The sequence below is a fragment of the Armigeres subalbatus genome, chromosome 2 (assembly GCF_024139115.2).
Source record: "Armigeres subalbatus isolate Guangzhou_Male chromosome 2, GZ_Asu_2, whole genome shotgun sequence".
Classification (NCBI taxonomy): Eukaryota; Metazoa; Arthropoda; class Insecta; order Diptera; family Culicidae; genus Armigeres; species Armigeres subalbatus.
In genome coordinates, this window is record NC_085140.1 from 268,183,695 (window position 1) to 268,202,147 (window position 18,453).

The following is an 18,453-nucleotide window of genomic DNA, read 5'->3' on the forward strand; positions in this document are numbered from 1 at the left end:
CGCAGAACGGTCTTGTAATTACAGAATAAAAATTCTACTCTGGTTAGTAATTGAATTAATAAGGGCATCTTTAGTAATGTTACAGTTATAGTTACATTTATTTCCCGAATTTTACATTTTATAACTGTCAAAGATATAAAACACGAAATGCATCTTCAGTAGCAGCTATAAGCTGCACATGTTTTATACTGGAAAACGAAAAAATAATCTTCCGAGGCCAATTCAAATGTCAAACTGTTACGATGTCGATGAAATAGTATTTTTTGTTGCTGATGACGTCATCTTCTATTGTTTTGAACGAAATAAAACTCGAGAAAATTCTGTTGCAAATTCGTGCAAAAATACAACTGAGCAGTATTCCAGTTATAAATTTCCCGACGAAACTGTTCGAATTTTTGAAACTATAACGTCTGTTGAAGATGGCATTTTTACAGGCGCTGGTATTGCTTTATATTGGGTCACCAGTTTTTACACATTGAGGATGTTGTTAATCCCAAACATCATCTGTTGGTTCTCTGTGTAATTACAGCTGACCTGGCAATAACGGAGTAGCAACCGTGGGCGGTCGATCATGCTCATGCTCATGCGAAAAGGCTGTATGTTCGCTCCAAAACCAAACTTTCACAGAAGGCCTGGAGACTCATAGTGTTATATACGTATAAGCTCGATGAACTGCGATGATGTCTCTCTGTGTGTGTGTGCGCGCACCAAAAGTGCGAAAAGTTTAGCTCACTTTTTTGGAACTTATCCTCAACCGATTTAATTCCAACTATAGATAGTAGAATATATAGATGAGCGAAAGCATGGCTGAGTCGATTTTTCTGCCCGTGCACACGCACATATGACGTCACAGCCCTTAACGTTTCCATTGAAATCGTGACGTCATGCTCGTTTGGAGACACGTTTGACAGTTCGTTTGGAGACAGAGGATTTATCTTCGCTCATCTATATATTCCACTATCTATAATTCCAACAAGTTTCATTCGACGTGGAATCCTGTCGTATTGTTTTCTATTGAAAATTTGGACCATGGGCACAGAAATTATGGCCAAAATATACTATGTGTTATAAAAAAGCGAGTAAAAAAGTCTAGCTGACTTTTAATGGACTTACCCTCAACCGATTTACTCACAACAAATTGCATTAGATGCGGAATCCTATTCTATTTAGAAAGTTGGCCAGATTGGACTATTACCTTTGAAATTATGGCCAAAATACTTTTGCCTTTCTTGTGCAACAAAGTTGTACCGAAAGGCTATAATTTCTTTCCGAAAACGAACTATCGGATGCTTCCACACTGATACACTTCCTTCCTCTTCATACGGGAGTTTGGTAGAAAGACGGTCATGAGATTTATATCATAACAAATATTGCCCTCCGCTCGCTTGATGGGAATGACATTTTCGTTTTCTTTTTGTGTAGTCGGAGCTTCAGTTCAATTTACATCCAAAAGTGATATCCTTAAAATACATGACTGGGTAAAATAAAACAGGGGTATGTACGTCAAAAAGATTGAAAAAGGAAACAAAAATGTCGAAATTCTTATTAGCATATTGTAGATCAAGCTGAAAACCGAACCGAGGTTTCGCGACAATCGCATTTTCTCGCATTTCCGGATGTTGCAACTGCATCGCGAGTAGTGCGCAACTGTGCCATAGTCGGGCACCACTCGCGATGCAGTCGCGACATCCGGGAATGGGACAAAATATGATTTTCGGTTTTCAACTGGATCTACAATATCTTTGCCATAAATAATCTGATTTTCATAGAACGGACAAAGAAATTTGTCTGTTTTTACTCCTAGCTACTAGCTCATCTATTTTCAAGCACATACATTTTACGAAGGTCGAGAAAGGCACCATCACCGCTAGGTGGATTAATCTGGGTTTTTCCTATTGAAAATTGGTCAGATCAGACTATGGGCTCGGAAGTTATGGCCAAAATACCACCTTTTTATTGAAAAATTGAGTAAAAAAATGTCACTCATTTTTCAGGCACTTATCCTTAACCGATTTACTCGCAACAAGTTGCATTCGACGCAGGATAATCTACCATTGTTTCCTATTGAAAACTGGCCAGATCGGACTATGGGCTCGAGAGTAATGGCCAAAATACTATTTTTATAATGCAAGAGAAAGGCACCATCACCGCTAGGTGGATTAATCAGGGTTTTATTCATATATTTATTTGGTAGGCACTCTGTGTTCTTGACCGCTACTGTGCCGAGATCTACTATGGTATTCTGCTGTACAGAATCCACACAGAATCTATTTTTAGATATCCATTATTCGTTATTGTTGTCGTTCGCCAGTTCATCTTGTCGTGAGTCCATTGTGTCCGTTTGTCCATGTCGTCTATCCAATGATCGTTGCATTGTTTGGTTGCCATTTAATCCGGGTAACGTTGGAGGAATGCCTCCGAGAAGAACAAGTTGTCAGTCGTCATCAGGCAGCCGCGACGGTAAGGCGCGTTCCCCAAAACGCCATCGTATGGGCTGCGGATCCGGCGACTGACGAGGGTTTGGTGGAGGGGCTGGGAATCGAACCCATGACCATTCGCTTATAAGGCGAACGTGTAGCCAACTACGCTACGGGACCCCCCTATAAGGACGGAAATCTTCGTTTTATTATCAGTTGCATCGACGCTCAGTAGGCAGCTTTGTCATGGATTCGTGTTTGTTTTGATCAGACGCTCGGCAATGCAGGCATGAACATCTCGCAGCATGCTGTCAAATTTCCATACCTTTTATACCGCCCGATCCTCAATAGCCGATTGATAATCGAGCGTAAAAAATGAATATCTACCGGGCTGAAATGAATATTTTGAATTGCGCTTGATTTGCACCAATAAATGATGATTATTTTACTTTATATACTAAACAGACGGATATATTTTAGGAATCTGACTTCAAAATGTTCAATTCATGCACCGCAGTATGAAATGATATTCATATTTTGAGATTTCAAATTGAATATCAATGTGCCAAGCTGAATATTCATTTTGACACCGCACAGAACAACGCTGACACCGATAGTCGACGCTTGCTGCTGTTCGTGCACATGCCGGTCCTATTCATTCGCACATTCAAATTCGGGAAGGACTAGCAACTTTATTGTGTGTTGGATGTCAGCTATTTGAGTGTAGTTAAAATGACTTTTTCTGTCCCTGCCTGTCGTATTGTTTTTTATTGAAAATTTGGAAGATCGAACCATGGGCACAGAAATTATGGCCAAACTACTATGTGTTATAAAAAAAAGCGAGTAAAAAAGTCTAGCTGACTTTTAATGGACTTACCCTCAACCGATTTACTCACAACAAATTGCATTAGACGCGGAATCCTGTTCTATTATTTTCTATTGAAAGTTGGCCAGATTGGACTATTACCTTAGAAATTATGGCCAAAATACTTTTTACCTTTCTTGTGCAACAAAGTTGTACCGAAAGGCTATAATTTCTTTCCGAAAACGAACTATCGGATGCTTCCACACTGATACACTTCCCTCCCTCTTCATACGGGAGTTTGGCAGAAAGACGGTCATGAGATTTATATCATAACAAATATTGCCCTCCGCTCGCTTGATGGGAATGACATTTTCGTTTTCTTTTTGTGTAGTCGGAGCTTCAGTTCAACTAACATCCAAAAGTGATATCCTTAAAATATATGACTGGGTAAAATAAAACAGGTACGTCAAAAAGATTGGAAAAGGAAACAAAAATGTCGAAATTCTTATTAGCATATTGTAGATCAAGCTGGGCCCTCCTTAGCCGTGCGGTAAGACGCACGGCTACAAAGCAAGACCATGCTGAGGGTGGCTGGGTTCGATTCCCGGTGCCGGTCTAGACAATTTTCGGGTTGGAAATTGTCTCGACTTCCCTGGGCATAAAAGTATCATCGTGTTAGCCTCATGATATACGAATGCAAAAATGGTAACTTGGCTTTTATTCCAGTTAATAACTGTGGAAGTGCTTGATGAACACTAAGCTGCGACGCGGCTCTGTCCCAGTGTGGGGATATAATGCCAATAAGAAGAAGAAGATCAAGCTGAAAACCGAACCGAGGTCTCGCGACAATCGCATTTTCTCGCATTTCCGGATGTTGCAACTGCATCGCGAGTAGTGCGCAACTGTGCCATAAACGACAAAATATGATTTTCGGTTTTCAACTGGATCTACAATATCTTTGCCATAAATAATCTGATTTTCATAGAACAGACAAAAAAATTTGTCTTTTTTACTCCTAGCTACTAGCTCAACTATTTTCAAGAACACATATTTTACGAAGGTCGAGAAAGGCACCATCACCGCTAGGTGGATTAATCTGGGTTTTTTTTTTCAATTAACATCAGATCTCAAAGTTTCATGCATTTTTAGGTCATTTGGCATCAAAAACAAAAATTCGATTTTCGACTTTTCCTTGAGAAAATTTTCATGGGTAAACATTTCAACACTTTAATGATTTTTAGGCACCCCTAAATCATGTCCGATGGAGCTCAAATTTTGCATTGGGCCATATTTTTGGGTAATGAAACTTGTGAGTAATGTCGTTTTTTTAAATTCGATGACAATTTTTTTCACATACATTCCATTGGCACCCTAGTGGGCATCATTTCAAGAAAAATCTGTGGACTGTTTGTCCGTTGAACATCAATACAAATTTAATATGCATAGGGTACAGAGCCTTTTATCGCAAGTTTTTGGATTCCGGGTGGTTTATAAAGACTCTGCTACTTACTCCTGAACTAACAAAAAGCTTAAATTGCTTCGATAGTACGCACACTAAAATAACGCAGGTGTACGTACTATCGAGGTGTGCCTGTATTTGCGGTTTTATTAACCCTCCTAAATGTTTAGCTAATGTTGTATTTTGTCTGAAGACGCACAAAAGTTCGTAAGAAAATTACTATAGAAATCACCATTTATGTGAGAAACGAGTGCGATGAACTATTGTTATATAGTTATTCTTGCACTTGACTCACGATGCAGTATTTTCCTTATAAAGCATGTCCACGTTAAATTTCGGACACTGAGACAATGTCCAACTGATTTGCAGCTATTTTATCTCTTTGGACAAGAAGGAAAACCCGCTGGAAAATACCATAAAGCGAAGAGATTCAACTGTCGTGTAAATTGATCTCCTCAGTGGTTTGTGAAAATTTAAAAAAAATCGCATGAGATGATAGGTGTCCGAATTTTAACGTGGACAGGCTTTAACTTTTCTTGCCAGCACATCGTTTCAATCTGTTCCCTTGCAAAATTTCCTATATTGCCAACGTACTGATATATTATTAGAGCTTTATGACCAGCGTTGCGAAACGGGTTTCCCCCAAAATTTCCGTTTTCATAGTCTTAATTTTCATACGAACTTAAAACTGCACGTGCTGAGTCGTATTACTACCAAATTGACAAAAAATTTAGGAGGATTATTAAAACAGCCAATATCATCATTTCAGCATAGGGAAGTAAAAAGGCAAACATTTTATCACGCTCATTAACATGTTCCTTTCAATACACATTTACGCAAGAAATCACAACATTCCCCGCAAAATTCAAACTTATCCTCGCGTGAAAACTTAGAACATAGTCTACTCACACATAGTGGCAGTACAGCTCCTCCTCCGGACAAACCATATTGGTCCGGCCGTTATCGTACATGGCGAGCACCAGCGCTTCCAAACCGTACCGCAGCGTTGACAGATAGCTAAACGCCTTCATCAGCTCGGACATGTGACTGAACATAATGAGAAAACCGCAAAACACCAACATGTAGCACGTGGTGATGGCCCCGATGAAAGTTCCGTTCTGTGGACGAAACAGTTACGATAGCGTCAAACGCAACCCGGTGGACCATATTTTGATAGCATGCACTTACAATTTGATTAAGAAACGTTCCCAGAAACAGACCGTATCCGTCAGCAACGATGGTGGTCAGCACCAGGACCGCTAGGAACATCACGAACCGATCACACTCGAGTGGCTGCGATGTCAGCGTGAACACTATCGTGCTGTAGACTATCGAGAAGAATATCTGCGAAAATGCGAACCAAATTTATAATTAGAGGTGCAATTGCTATTTAAGTTTGAGCTTACCTGAACCGGTAGAGAAGTGAGCATGGTGGCGAAAAAGTAGGTTCGAATTTTGTACCAATTGTTAAACGATTCTTTCCTTAAAATTTTCATTTCAGACGGAACTGCAAGTTCATCAATTAGTAAAATTTATTGTTAGGTGATTTATTGAACGGACTCACATTTTAGCACGCCTGGCATAAGTGTTGTATACCACAGATAGAGTATGTGCACCAAAAACGATGCAATATTTGATACGCTTTTCGTACCATTTACACCTGAGTCTCCAAATAATAGTCCTACCACTATGGCACACACAACGTGGACAAATAGTTTGAGGTGAGTTACCGTCTGAAAACACGAAAGGGTTGTTTTATATCACAGTGTTAAAATAGAAATTTATGCGACTTAATTTTGAATTGAATAATCATTAACGAAATAAACAAATCACGTAAAAGAAGCAGATTTCAATCATTAATATTTCATAATAAATAAATTATTAGTTTATGTTTATATAAAAGTTCATTTAAGTTTATTTTAAAATAGAAAAGATTTTTTTTTTGGCATGTCCAATATTCTCATCGATATTTCACCTTGAAAAAAGCGTTCCTATGCAGTACATACCCTCGATGATACATAAATGAATTTTCCAACCGGAAATTCTTTCTTGATAACTTGTTGAAAAATTTAGTTTATATGCTTAGGAACACAAACGCCCTCGAAGAATATTCAAGTTTTCTGCTGTGATTAGAAAAAAACATAGCCTCCCTGTGAGCTTCAACCGCTATCAATCTATCCAAAACAGCTGGACCGTGCCGTTGAGAATCTGTCGACACAATCCAAGTCCTAAGCCACCATTCACGCTAACGAACGACAACATTTAATTATATTCACCACCGGAAATCACAGAAACATCACGGCTCACACGAGCACTCGCTGGCCATACAAGGACCAATGAGAACTGCACATTTGACCAGCTGGCAGCGCAGAAGGATACGTACCCAGTCGCGGTACAGCTGAATGTTGCATCTCCTCATCAGGATCAACAGTTTGGTAAACTCGGACGGCCTTCGGAGCGGTGGGGACTGCTGTTTGGCACTGCACGCGTCATCCTTCGTCGCACCGTGATAGACGGTGGCACCGTTGTGATTTCTGTCATATGCGAGATAATGGGGCAGCGCGGCCGTTCCGATACAGGACTCCGGCTTCCGCCAGTGGCAATCGATGGCCGCTTTCGCAAGGACGTTAATGAAATTGCCATACTCTTTGTTCGCCACCTCGAGCACTGGTCGTCGATGTTCATCGGGTTGCCGACGATGATCGGGGGTGGAATCGTTGAAGGGGTGGCGCGAAATGAAAAACAAAAGAGAAGTATGCTTCATTTGATTAGTGCTTCCAGCATCAGATGTGTGAATTTCGGGGAAAATGTTCCGTATTCTAAATGACATATAAGTATCAATGGACTTGAAGGGGGGACAACATTAAGAGCTAAATAAAATAAATTATCAATACTTCTATGGTGTCTGTAATTACAATTAAGTTATAATTATAAAAAGGTGTTCATAAAGAATAGTTAGCCTTTCATATGATCCTTAATACGCTACCGGATGATAATCAGTTCGCAGCGTTGACATGATATGCAGTTTATTGGGAAACGCATAGGAAGAAAACATCATTGATACCATTTTAGCACATTTGACATCATTCCGAAATTGATTCCCTAATTGTATCAACACCGATGTTTATTAGTAAAACAACCCCTAATTCTAATACATCACAAAGCACACCGTTGTTGTTGAGAAACATTTTGAGAATTTTGAAATTTTATCGATTCACTGCTTGCGGGGCCCAATCGAATCTTGCTTCGCTCTATTTGTGCAGATAACCTTCACTTTATCATACCCTAGTACGGAAATGTTGGGGATACTCACGATAATCTGCGGCATTGTGGTACTGCGGACACTGGAGACCGACCGAGCGCAGATAGGGAACCGTGTTGAGCGCCGAGCCCTGATAGACACAGTGTCCCTCGGCAAGCACGTACACATGATCGAACATCTCGAACACGGTGGCAGATGGCTGATGGATGGTGCAAACTATTGTCCGGCCCTCCCGGGCCAATCCCTGCAGCAGCTTGATGGTGTACAGTGACGAGGAACTGTCCAGACCGCTGGACGAGCGTGGTTTGGTGAAATGCACGTTGGATGTTGCGGGATTGTTTGGCCGAAGGGTTTGTGGAGTGCGAAGGTGACAATTCACCCCGGAAGCCATGAAGTGAAACGAAATAAAAAATGTCATAAAATTCAAATACGAATATAGAGCAGAAGAATTTGATATTAATTAACAAAGTGATATTTTAATGAGCGATATATTTAAAAAAACATTACTACTCCTGGATTTGAGCTCATGTACCCATATGATTCAAACGAGAATTCAAAAATTCCAGCCAAAAATTGGTTTCTTCTAATGTTTGAGATTTTTCAGTAGCGAAAACTCCTCTCTGATAGCAAAACAGAGCTGGGAAAATTCATCTCGAATTTTCTGTTTGCGATTACGATATCAGTCGTTCTTTCTACGCGTACTTGTACCAAATTAAAAAAAAAACAGAATAATTCACCTAGCGGTGATGGTGCCATTCTCGTGCATTGTAAAATGTAACAAGAAAATCACATAAGAGCTAGGTCAAAATTGCACTTTAGGGAGATAGATTCAGTTATTTCCATCAATTCACATTTATTTGCGTTCATTTGAATGCATTGCAGCTAAGGGTATGCGATAACACAATTTTTCCCGACGAAACGAAACGAAACGAAATTAGAAATGCAACTGTTGGATCGGAACGAAACGAAACGAAATTCAAATTTTCTTCCGAAACTTCGAAACGAAACGAAATCCGGGTCCATTTGATTCGAAATTTTACGAAACGAAACGAAATTTGATTTTTTTTCGCGAAATTTTTATTAATTAGTTTTTTTGGCATTATATATAAATAATGCAAAAAACGAATAAAAAAATCCGCGGAGAATAATTTTGTTTAATATTTTTAGAATCAAGGTCGTAGATTTTTTTTCTCTAAAATAAAATTTTGATGCGACAAGATTGAAAAATTCGGAAAATTATTAGGATTTTCAAAACATTCTTCAACAAATTCGAGGAAGTTTTTTATTTTCTTTTTTATATAATATTTATCTATTATAACCCCCTCCCCCTTGACGTTTCCGACATAAGTAGAACATATTTTTTATTAAATGTAAGGGCCTTAGAGTAAAATCAGCAGTGATTCAAATCGTTCGGGGCTGCCAGTTGAAATATGAATCTGAAACATTAATTTTCCCAGCAGCTGTTCTAGATTCATTTTTTATATGAGTCAACTGTCAAAAAAAATAAAACTTGTATGACGATTAGTTCTATTTTCTGCAGATTTGAACCACGAATGAATCACGAGATTCAAATATTTTTCAATTGTTTTGTGTGTATGAATGCGTCATTTTATCCACGGATCAATGCACTTTGCAAGTACGGAGCCTTTCTGGACCGCAACATAATTCTTCATTAAATTGAAAATTTTGAAAACATGAATGGAACACTACTGAAGAAACGAGCGAGTCTGTTCTATTTTGCTCCAGATTCAAACTAGAATAGTGGTCAAAAATTTGGAATGAAACTGAATCACTGCTGATTTCACTCTTTGGGCAAAATCAGCAATGCTCATTTTGAATATGAATCTGAAGCATTTATTTACCCAGCAGCTGCTATAGATTCATTTTTTATACCAGTCAATTGTCATAAACTTAAAACTGGCATAACGCTCAGTTCTATTTTCTATTTGAACCACGAATGAATCACGAGTTTCAAATATTTTGGTGTATGAATGCGTCATTTTATCTACGGATCCACTTTGCAATTACGGCGCCTTTCTTGGCAGCAACATAATGATTTCATTAAATTGAAAATTTTAAAAACATGTGTTGGGGAAACCATCGAGTTCATTCTATTTTTTCCAGATTCAAACTAGTATACTGATCGAACATTTGAAATGAAACTGAATCACTACTGGTTTCATTCTACATAATTGTTACCTAAAAAAAATCTGGCTTAATTTTACAAAAGGACATAGGTAAGTAACAGATCACTTTGGATCTATTCAGCATTTTCAAAAGCATGCCCCTCGCTATAAACAACGTGAGAATCACTTGTCATAAGACGAGTTTGTATAATCCCATTTAATTCCACCACTTAATTGTACCTTGACAGTATTTCGACCTCAACAGTAAGGTCGTCTTCAGTGTCTGACACATGAAACAAAAAAAGGTTTTCATCTAGCAGTCACGATTTTCGTTTATCTTCCAAGGCTAACTCCATAAAAAAAGTGATGGATGAAAAATGCCCCTCATCCTAAAAAAATCACAACGTAAAAAAATTACTTTGAATTTAAAAATTAATCCAACAGACCTTAGTAAAAAAAATTGAAAAAGTCGAGTTTTGTATTGCAATTAACTGCTTAAATCTGTTGAAAAGACTATTTTGGAAAGTTTTACAGATTCAATAAATCTTCATGAATTTGGTCGAAAATTACCTGGAGACTTTATTTAAGATGTTAATTCAAATGGAGGGGTGGCACTTTGAATCTGTAATACTTTTTAAAATGATGAACAGATCTAATCAATACTGTTGAGACCTTACTGTTGAGGTCGAAATACGTATCTGTCAAGGTACAATTAAGTGATGGAATTAAATGGGATTGTACAAACTCGTCTTATGACAAGTGAAGACATTCCACTAAAAAGCTCAAAATAATTTTCATAACGTGAGAATATTCATCATTCAATGTCGCTCAATATAACCAACAGATTTCATATTGATTAGATCTGTTCACCATTTTAAAAAGTATTACAGATTCAAAGTGCCACCCCTCCATTTCAATTAACATCTTATATAAAGTCTCCAGGTAAATTTTTGACCAAATTCATGAAAATCTATTGAATCTGTAAATCTTTCCAAAATGGTCTTTTCAACAGATTTAAGCAGTTAATTGCAATACAAAACTCGACTTTTTCAAAATTTTTACTAAGGTCTGTTGGAGATATTAATTTTTAAATTCAAAGTAATTTTTTTACGTTGTGAGTTTTTTATGATGAGGGGCATTTTTCATCCATCACTTTTTTTATGGAGTTAGCCTTGGAAGATAAACGAAAATCGTGACTGCTAGATGAAAACCTTTTTTTGTTTCATGACTTTTTCACAATTTCTTTGCTGCGTGAGATGCGCTGACTCTAGCAACACTTACCAATAGTGGAGGTATTAGTAGATCGACAGAAGAAAATATTTTTTTATAAATTGGTAATTATGGGAAATTTACAGCTTTAATATCTTAATCAATAGATAAACTAATAAATTTGCTAACAAAAATGAGATAGATGTCATTTAACATCAACATTTACCAAATAGTGCTTGCACCACTATGGGTACACTGTTCCTTTAGTGGCGGTAAAAATTAATTTTGGTTCCCATAGTGGTGCTATCCATTGGTTTCTTATGTGACTCGCCACTATTGGTACAGTTGCACCACTATAGGTGCAAGGAAGTCAATTTTGTTAAGGAAAATCATTGTTTTCAATAGTTCTTCAATAGTATCTTAAGATAAGTTGCATTTCCCAGGATATTTAAAGCACGACGCATCAACTGAAACCATCGTAAAGTGTATAAATATGATAAATCTCATTAAAACCCCACTACCTCCACTATTGGTGCTACCTCCACTAAGGGTACGGTTACCTTAGCTTACAGTGGCTAAACGTCCCGGATTATGCGGAACAGTTTACTTGCCTCGCATTTCCTGGTGCCCCGGAAACGTTCCGAATTCCATGATGAATCTGTAAAGCCGTTATTTCTGCAGCTCAGCAAAATAAAGAACAAATTTCCGTAAAAAATACGGTTGTTTGCTGATTTTAGCAATAAAATGAAAGCTAGGACATGATTGTATAACAATTCAATTGCGACTGCCTTGTTACTATTCAGTCGGTAGCTCTGAAGAGGTGATCGCCAGTGTAACCTAATTAATTTGACACAGAATCTTCCAAATACAGGTTGGACTCGATTATCCGGAGTATTGATTTTATTTTCACTCCGGATAATCAAATCCTCCGGATAATCGAATCACCATAAAAAAATAAATCTGCAATTAAATAACCAATGTTTTATTTTACTTGCCGTGGTGTAGTCAAAAATTATTTAGAAAAAAACCCTGAATAATCCACTTGCGGCATCGGTAACTTTCTGGTGTATTATGGAAAAATAGTATTTTTGCCATAACTTTTGAGTCCATAATCCGATCTAGCCAACTTTCAATATGAAATGATTAGACAGGATTTCCATTTGAATGCATCTTGTTGGTTGAGAATACGTGCAAAAAAAGGCTGGACTATTTACCCGCTTTTTGTACAAAAAATAGTATTTTAGTCATTACTCATTTTATGCCAACAACTCGAACGCAGACCTTTACGATTATTGCTAAATATTAATTGTTAAAGGCAGCAGCACGTCCAAACTAACAACGAACTGCCCTACGGAAAACGCACCGCACCGGCACGATTGTGACAGAAAATCGGTACGATTTTGAAACAATTGAATAATCTGGATCTGAAGGATCTAGAAAATGTGAGATAATTATAGATTTCCATAATGTATGAAATCAAAAATATCTGAAGGTAGAAGTTTAGGTCATTGCAATGATCTCAATCGGAAAGATATGAATCAGTTCCAGAATCCGAAATAAATGTGATATCAGAGAATGTCTCAAATCTGGAGCATTCTTAAATCTGCAAATATCTAACAATCTACTAAATCAGGAAAACTTCTGAAACGTCACCATCTCCATTTCATTGCTTTCAAACAATGATTTTTTAAACTGAATACTTTCAAAAGACAACGGAAAACGGGCTACTGAGTATTGTCCGTTTTCCGTTGTCTTTTGAAAGTATTCAGTTTAAAAAATCAATCACAGTGAGGATTATTTCGCTTATCGAAGAGTTTCCATAACTAGAAGAGCACAAATCGAACAAGTGCCTCATAATGCATTACATATTTCATACACAAATCAGTTAATTTAAATAAAAATATAGTTGTAGTAAATAATATTAATGTATCTGTCTAACTCGATCATGGTAGGCAAGACTGAGACATTGGACATTTGACAATATGAGGACTAATAAAGATTATTCTATGAGACAACTTCAATCAGATTGGTTGTATTTATTGAAGTTTCCACATTATCAGAAGTGGGATGTTCCTGCGAAGTCAGAAGACATCAAATGAACTGGATCCTTCCGGTGATCATTGTAATGCTTTCTCCGAAGTGGTCACGGTGATGGATTTACAGCAAATTCGTTTCCGGATCGCAATTTATCAAGAAATGATGTGCAAAGAAGGTGTGAATGCCAACCGCATGTATCAAGCATTGGACTAGTACCATCAATCAATAGTTATCGTCTTGAAGAAGTTGCAACTTTCCTACCGTTATTTTGGGGACGTGAGTCTCCACAATAGTATACCAAAACGATGAGATCTACAAATTATTTTACTTCACTGAAAAATATTATTTTAATTAACAAATTGAAAGCTGAATGCGTTTCTGTTGAAGATACAGAATTGTATTAAGTAGTGAGATTTAGTGAAAGAATTTATATGTATTAAATATTGAGTAGAATTTGAATGGCTTTATTCAGCGGCGCAGCCGATTTTTTTTATTTTATGGAAATTGGAATTATTAAAAATTAATTTCGAAATTCCGCGAAATTCCGTTTAATTTCGTTAAAAGAACGATTTTTCAGTCGAAATTTTTGAAATTTAACGATACGAAACGAAATCAGAAAAACAGATTTCGCCACACTCAAATTCCGCGGAATTCCGCGGAATTTCGTTTCGAATGCCCTAAAACGATTTTTTTCGAAATACCGCATATGCTTAATTGCAGCAGTTTAAAAAAAATACGATTTTGAAATTTCCCCCCTTGGGAAAAATGAAGAAAAAAACAATGTTTTTTTGATGGTACGACAATTTCCCGAAAACCAATTCCCCGAATGCAATTTTCCCGAATGCAAATTCCCCGAATGTAACAATTCCCCGAATGCAGGGCTGGTAGCGACCGAAGCCACTCAAAATAGTGACTTTAGTGACCAAAGCTGACGAAAAAAGGGACCAAATAGTGACTTTCAGTTGCAGAAAAAGTGACCAAATAGTGACTTTCAATTTCAATTGCAAGTTCGATGAGACGAAATCAAGCGTTTTTGGGTCGAAGGAGAATATTTTTTTTTAATTTGTGGCGGAAAACATCTTTCACTCGCCACTCTTTTCTCTTAGAACGAGCTCAGAAGAAAAATGAAAATCGTACTCGGTAACTTTTATCTACTCAGTGACTAAGTAAAATTATTGCCCTCTCTTTTAACCCCACGGAAATTTTACTCAATATCAGTAAAAAGCAGGACAACTCAAAACTATGAATAGTCTGCAAGCAAATCAAATTTTTACGCCACTGGAAGTGATCGAAATATGGTTATAACTCTTAATACCTGTTTTTCTGTCCTGAAAATTATTTCTCGGCGAGTGAATGAGCATTGCGTGGATAAGCATTCTCTTCTCGTGAAAATAAGTGAAAATTACGATCATTGGATTAGCTGCCTACTTAAGAAAGATGCAGAGAACTCTAACGATTTGTCATAGGTGCCACGGATGTTTTTGGAATTTTTAGTGCGACAGGAACAACAGTAGGATCGTTTTGGTAGAAAACGATACAAAAATTATGAAGATTCATGTACAACGAGCTTGGGGTTGAACGTTCGACCTCCTGCTTGTAATGAGGACCATGCTCTCTGAATTTTTGAATATTTTTACTCCAAAATACGCAGATTTTCCGACTTGAGATGCGCATTAATGAAAGATTTTTGCTATGGAATTCGACAGCGCATGCAATCTTCAAAATTGGAGAGACTTGATCGTTGTTCTATGATATGAGCAAACCCTTCATTACATCTGTAAAATCTGTGCTGTGAAAAAATGATAGCATTTGTAACATATGCATTTTGGTTGATTTTGTAAATTATTTGTTAATCCTCCCCACAAACTCAATCATTTCCAGCTTACCACAGATAAGCAAGATAGTAAAACCTGTTTTACTGTTGTGGAGATTTACAAATATGCGATCATGGGCAGTATAGTTCTTGGTAAAACAGGGGGGAATCAAGTCTTCTCACCTTCCCCTACTGTATAAAGTTTGAGTTAAAAAAAACTCTAAATCGACAGGTCTCCTACTTGCATGACTGTACACCAATTTATAAACTGTGACTGTGACAATTAGCTACTGGTGAAATGCCAATAGGAACAGCGAGTTAAATGGCTGGCGATGTTTCAGAGTGATCATTTTTCCAAGATCCGTAATTTCATTTCCGCCATAAACAAAACAACTTCCGATGGATAAAGCAGCCTGAAAAAAGTGACCAAGTCACTAAAAAGTGACCCGCTACCAGGCCTGCGAATGAAACATTTCCCCGAATGCCTCCCTCTTTTATTTGAATATGCTGAATCAAAAGTGTGAGAAAAGGCGTAAGATGGCCAATCCGGAGATAGCAAGTTCGATTCTCTTCCCGGCCTAGGACGCTTTCGGGTGGGAAACATACTTGGATCCTTGTGCATAGTGCATCCGTCGTACTCGCCAGACAAGATACATACTCGTGCAACTGTTGCACATAGGAAAGCTTTCAATTTAATAACCGTGGTAGGCTAATAGAACACCAAGTTGAAAGTAGGCCAAGTTCGAGATGGAAAGTAGAGTCATTGAAGATGAAGAAAACTAAGCCCTGAAAGAAGGCAATGGTTTCTTTGAATGAACGCATTTGGCCGGTATAAGGCGAAGTAAGGAGAAGCTTTCTTTAAATGAATACGTTTGCTCGGTATGATGAAGCATCAGCGCGGCTTAAGGCAAAGGGGTAAGATAATGCCTTCTTTGAATGACGGCATCTGCCCGGTATAAGACAAATCGAGGAGATAATGCCTTCTTCCGGTACAAAGCGAAGGGAGCAGTTAATACCATCTTCAAATTAACACATTTGCCCTGTAAAAGACAAAGAGGGTTGATAGTCCCTTCCTTAAATGAACTCGTTTGCCCGGAATAATGCGAATGGAGGTGATAATGCCTTCTTTAAATGATGTTGTCTACCCGATATGAGACAAAAGGAATATTAATTTTGAAAAAAAAAGTCTGTCCGTTATAATGCAAGGAGAGAAGATAATCAATTAACTGCCCCTATTCTACTCTACATTTATATGAGAAAATGCCAATTTGATAATGGAACATTCTGCATAATGGCATTCCATCAAAAGTCATTCTGAAAGAGTATAATCCATCAAATCTCATACCACGAGAGTTACATGCCACCAAATGTTAATCCGCGAAACGAAATCAGCAAAATGATTTTCGGTGAAATGTTTTTTTTTCTTTTTATTGAAGAGACTTTCAGCCCCGAGCTGGTTCGCCTCTTGGGTGAAATGTTAAAAAATTGATACTCATTGCTTAACCTTCCGTGACTCGCCCCGATGTAAAAAGTACAACACCTTTGAAAAAAAGCACGCTTGTCGTTTACTAGAGCGGCGGGACTCCGTAAGAGATCCAGAACCATGAGAGTCCCGGAAGGTTTGGAAGGGATCTCATATTTATTTTCCTTATTCTGGTCAAAGTCGCCTACATCAAAATAAGAGATCACATTCATCCTTATTACGGGCAAACACCTACTCTCCAAAAAGGAAACTTATTTGCCTTTGCCTTATTTCGAGCTAACGCCTGCTTCTACCATTTCCTTACTTCGTGAAAATGCCTTATTTTAAAGAATGGATCACATCCCCCATTTCCCTATTCCGAGAAGATATATTTTATTAAAGAAAGAATAAAATTCATTGTTTCATTATTCCGGGAAACAACCCACTTTTAAAGGAGGAACACATTTATTATTGCATCATTCCGGGAGATGCATTCTTTTTGAAGAAGGAATCACATTCATCATTGCCTCTTTCAGGACAAACACATTACTTTTGATCAAACGGATTCACATTCACCCTTGCCTTATAATTCTTAAGAAGGGATATACAGGAGAGGATTTTGATGTCAAAGATAGAAATTTACCCAAACGCTATCAGTCAGAATTACTGTTCACTAATTTACTTTTTTAGAAAATGCAGCCTCCATCACCGCTAGGATGGTGCCTTTCTCGTGCATTATAAAAATAGTATTTTGGCCATTACTCTTAAGCCCATAGTCCGATCTGGCCAATTTTCAATAGGAAACAATGGGAGAGTATTCAGCGTCGAATGTTCTTGTAAATCGGTTAAGGATAAGTGCCAGAAAAATGAGTGAAATTTTTTTTGGGTGGGTGCACACAGGCACACACATACATGGGCTGCGAAATGGTGAGTTGACATCTGGGAAGGAGCGACCTACACAGCTCTGGTCCTCACAAGTTCAAATCTCACGCTTCCACGGGTCTTCCGATGACAATCGACCGCCAGCTAAGGGGTTTGTACTTAGCTGGTAGTGCAGCCTGGGCACTGTTGTCTTTCTGACATCAGCTAGAGTGAGTGGGAGCGACCAAGGGGACCATCGTTCTTAACCCCTAATCCCAAGGCGTAAAGCGACCCGTGCCGAGGAGATGCATGGCCAAAGGGGTGAAATAATGAGCTAGGCCTTTAACGGAGCCTGTGGGGTACCTGGGCACCCTTCACAGTATTTGTCCCTTACCGCGTCATGCTGGGCTCTGGCGTGGTGGACCTCTTTTCCAGAGCAACTCGTGGGACCAAAATGGAAAACCAAGTCAATTCTTCAATTAGTGGTAGTAGTGTAGGCGACAATCCCTTCGCAAGAGGTGGGTTGTTCAGGTCTCCGCCTAGGAGGGCAGAGGCAATAGTCGGCAGCTCAGTGCGCAGCGCCAGCGTGGGTCACTTAACCTTCATCTCGGCTAAAAAAAACGCCGGTAGAGGTTATTGACGGCCCATGGCTTGTGGAGGCGATGAACCGCAAACGCGATGGACTTTCGGCCTTCGAGGTGGCGACGGAACAGCTGGACGCCATCATCGACTTTGCGTCATCGAAGCATAATATCAGTAAGGACCTCAAGAGGAGCTTGCAGAAACTTCGAAAGTCGATTTTGGACGCCAAGCTGGAGGGGGTGGTCGGGACGGCCAAGTCTAAACCCGTGCAATCCGTGGAGTCGAGGTCTACCCAGACTGAGGCCCAAGGATTCGCGGACTCAGGCACGGTCGAATCGACAGAGGACGTGCCAGCGAAGACGGTGGTGCCAAAGTCTACCCAGACTGAGGCTCAAGTATTCGCGGGCACATCGGGGGTGA

General features: G+C 38.6%; 1 protein-coding gene across 3 annotated transcripts in view; it reads right to left on the minus strand.

Moving 5' to 3' along the window:
- LOC134212202 (ATP-binding cassette sub-family G member 1) overlaps positions 1–18,453 on the minus strand; it is a 220,071-nt gene that overhangs the window by 8,187 nt on the left and 193,431 nt on the right. For all 3 annotated transcript variants that reach the window (XM_062689850.1, XM_062689848.1, XM_062689847.1), the window contains 6 exons: positions 7,995–8,233; positions 7,065–7,348; positions 6,246–6,414; positions 6,088–6,188; positions 5,870–6,025; positions 5,591–5,799 (listed from right to left, as the gene is read on the minus strand). In XM_062689850.1, the coding sequence (XP_062545834.1) occupies positions 5,591–5,799; positions 5,870–6,025; positions 6,088–6,188; positions 6,246–6,414; positions 7,065–7,348; positions 7,995–8,233 (1,158 nt within the window). The remainder of the gene's footprint in view (positions 1–5,590; positions 5,800–5,869; positions 6,026–6,087; positions 6,189–6,245; positions 6,415–7,064; positions 7,349–7,994; positions 8,234–18,453) is intronic.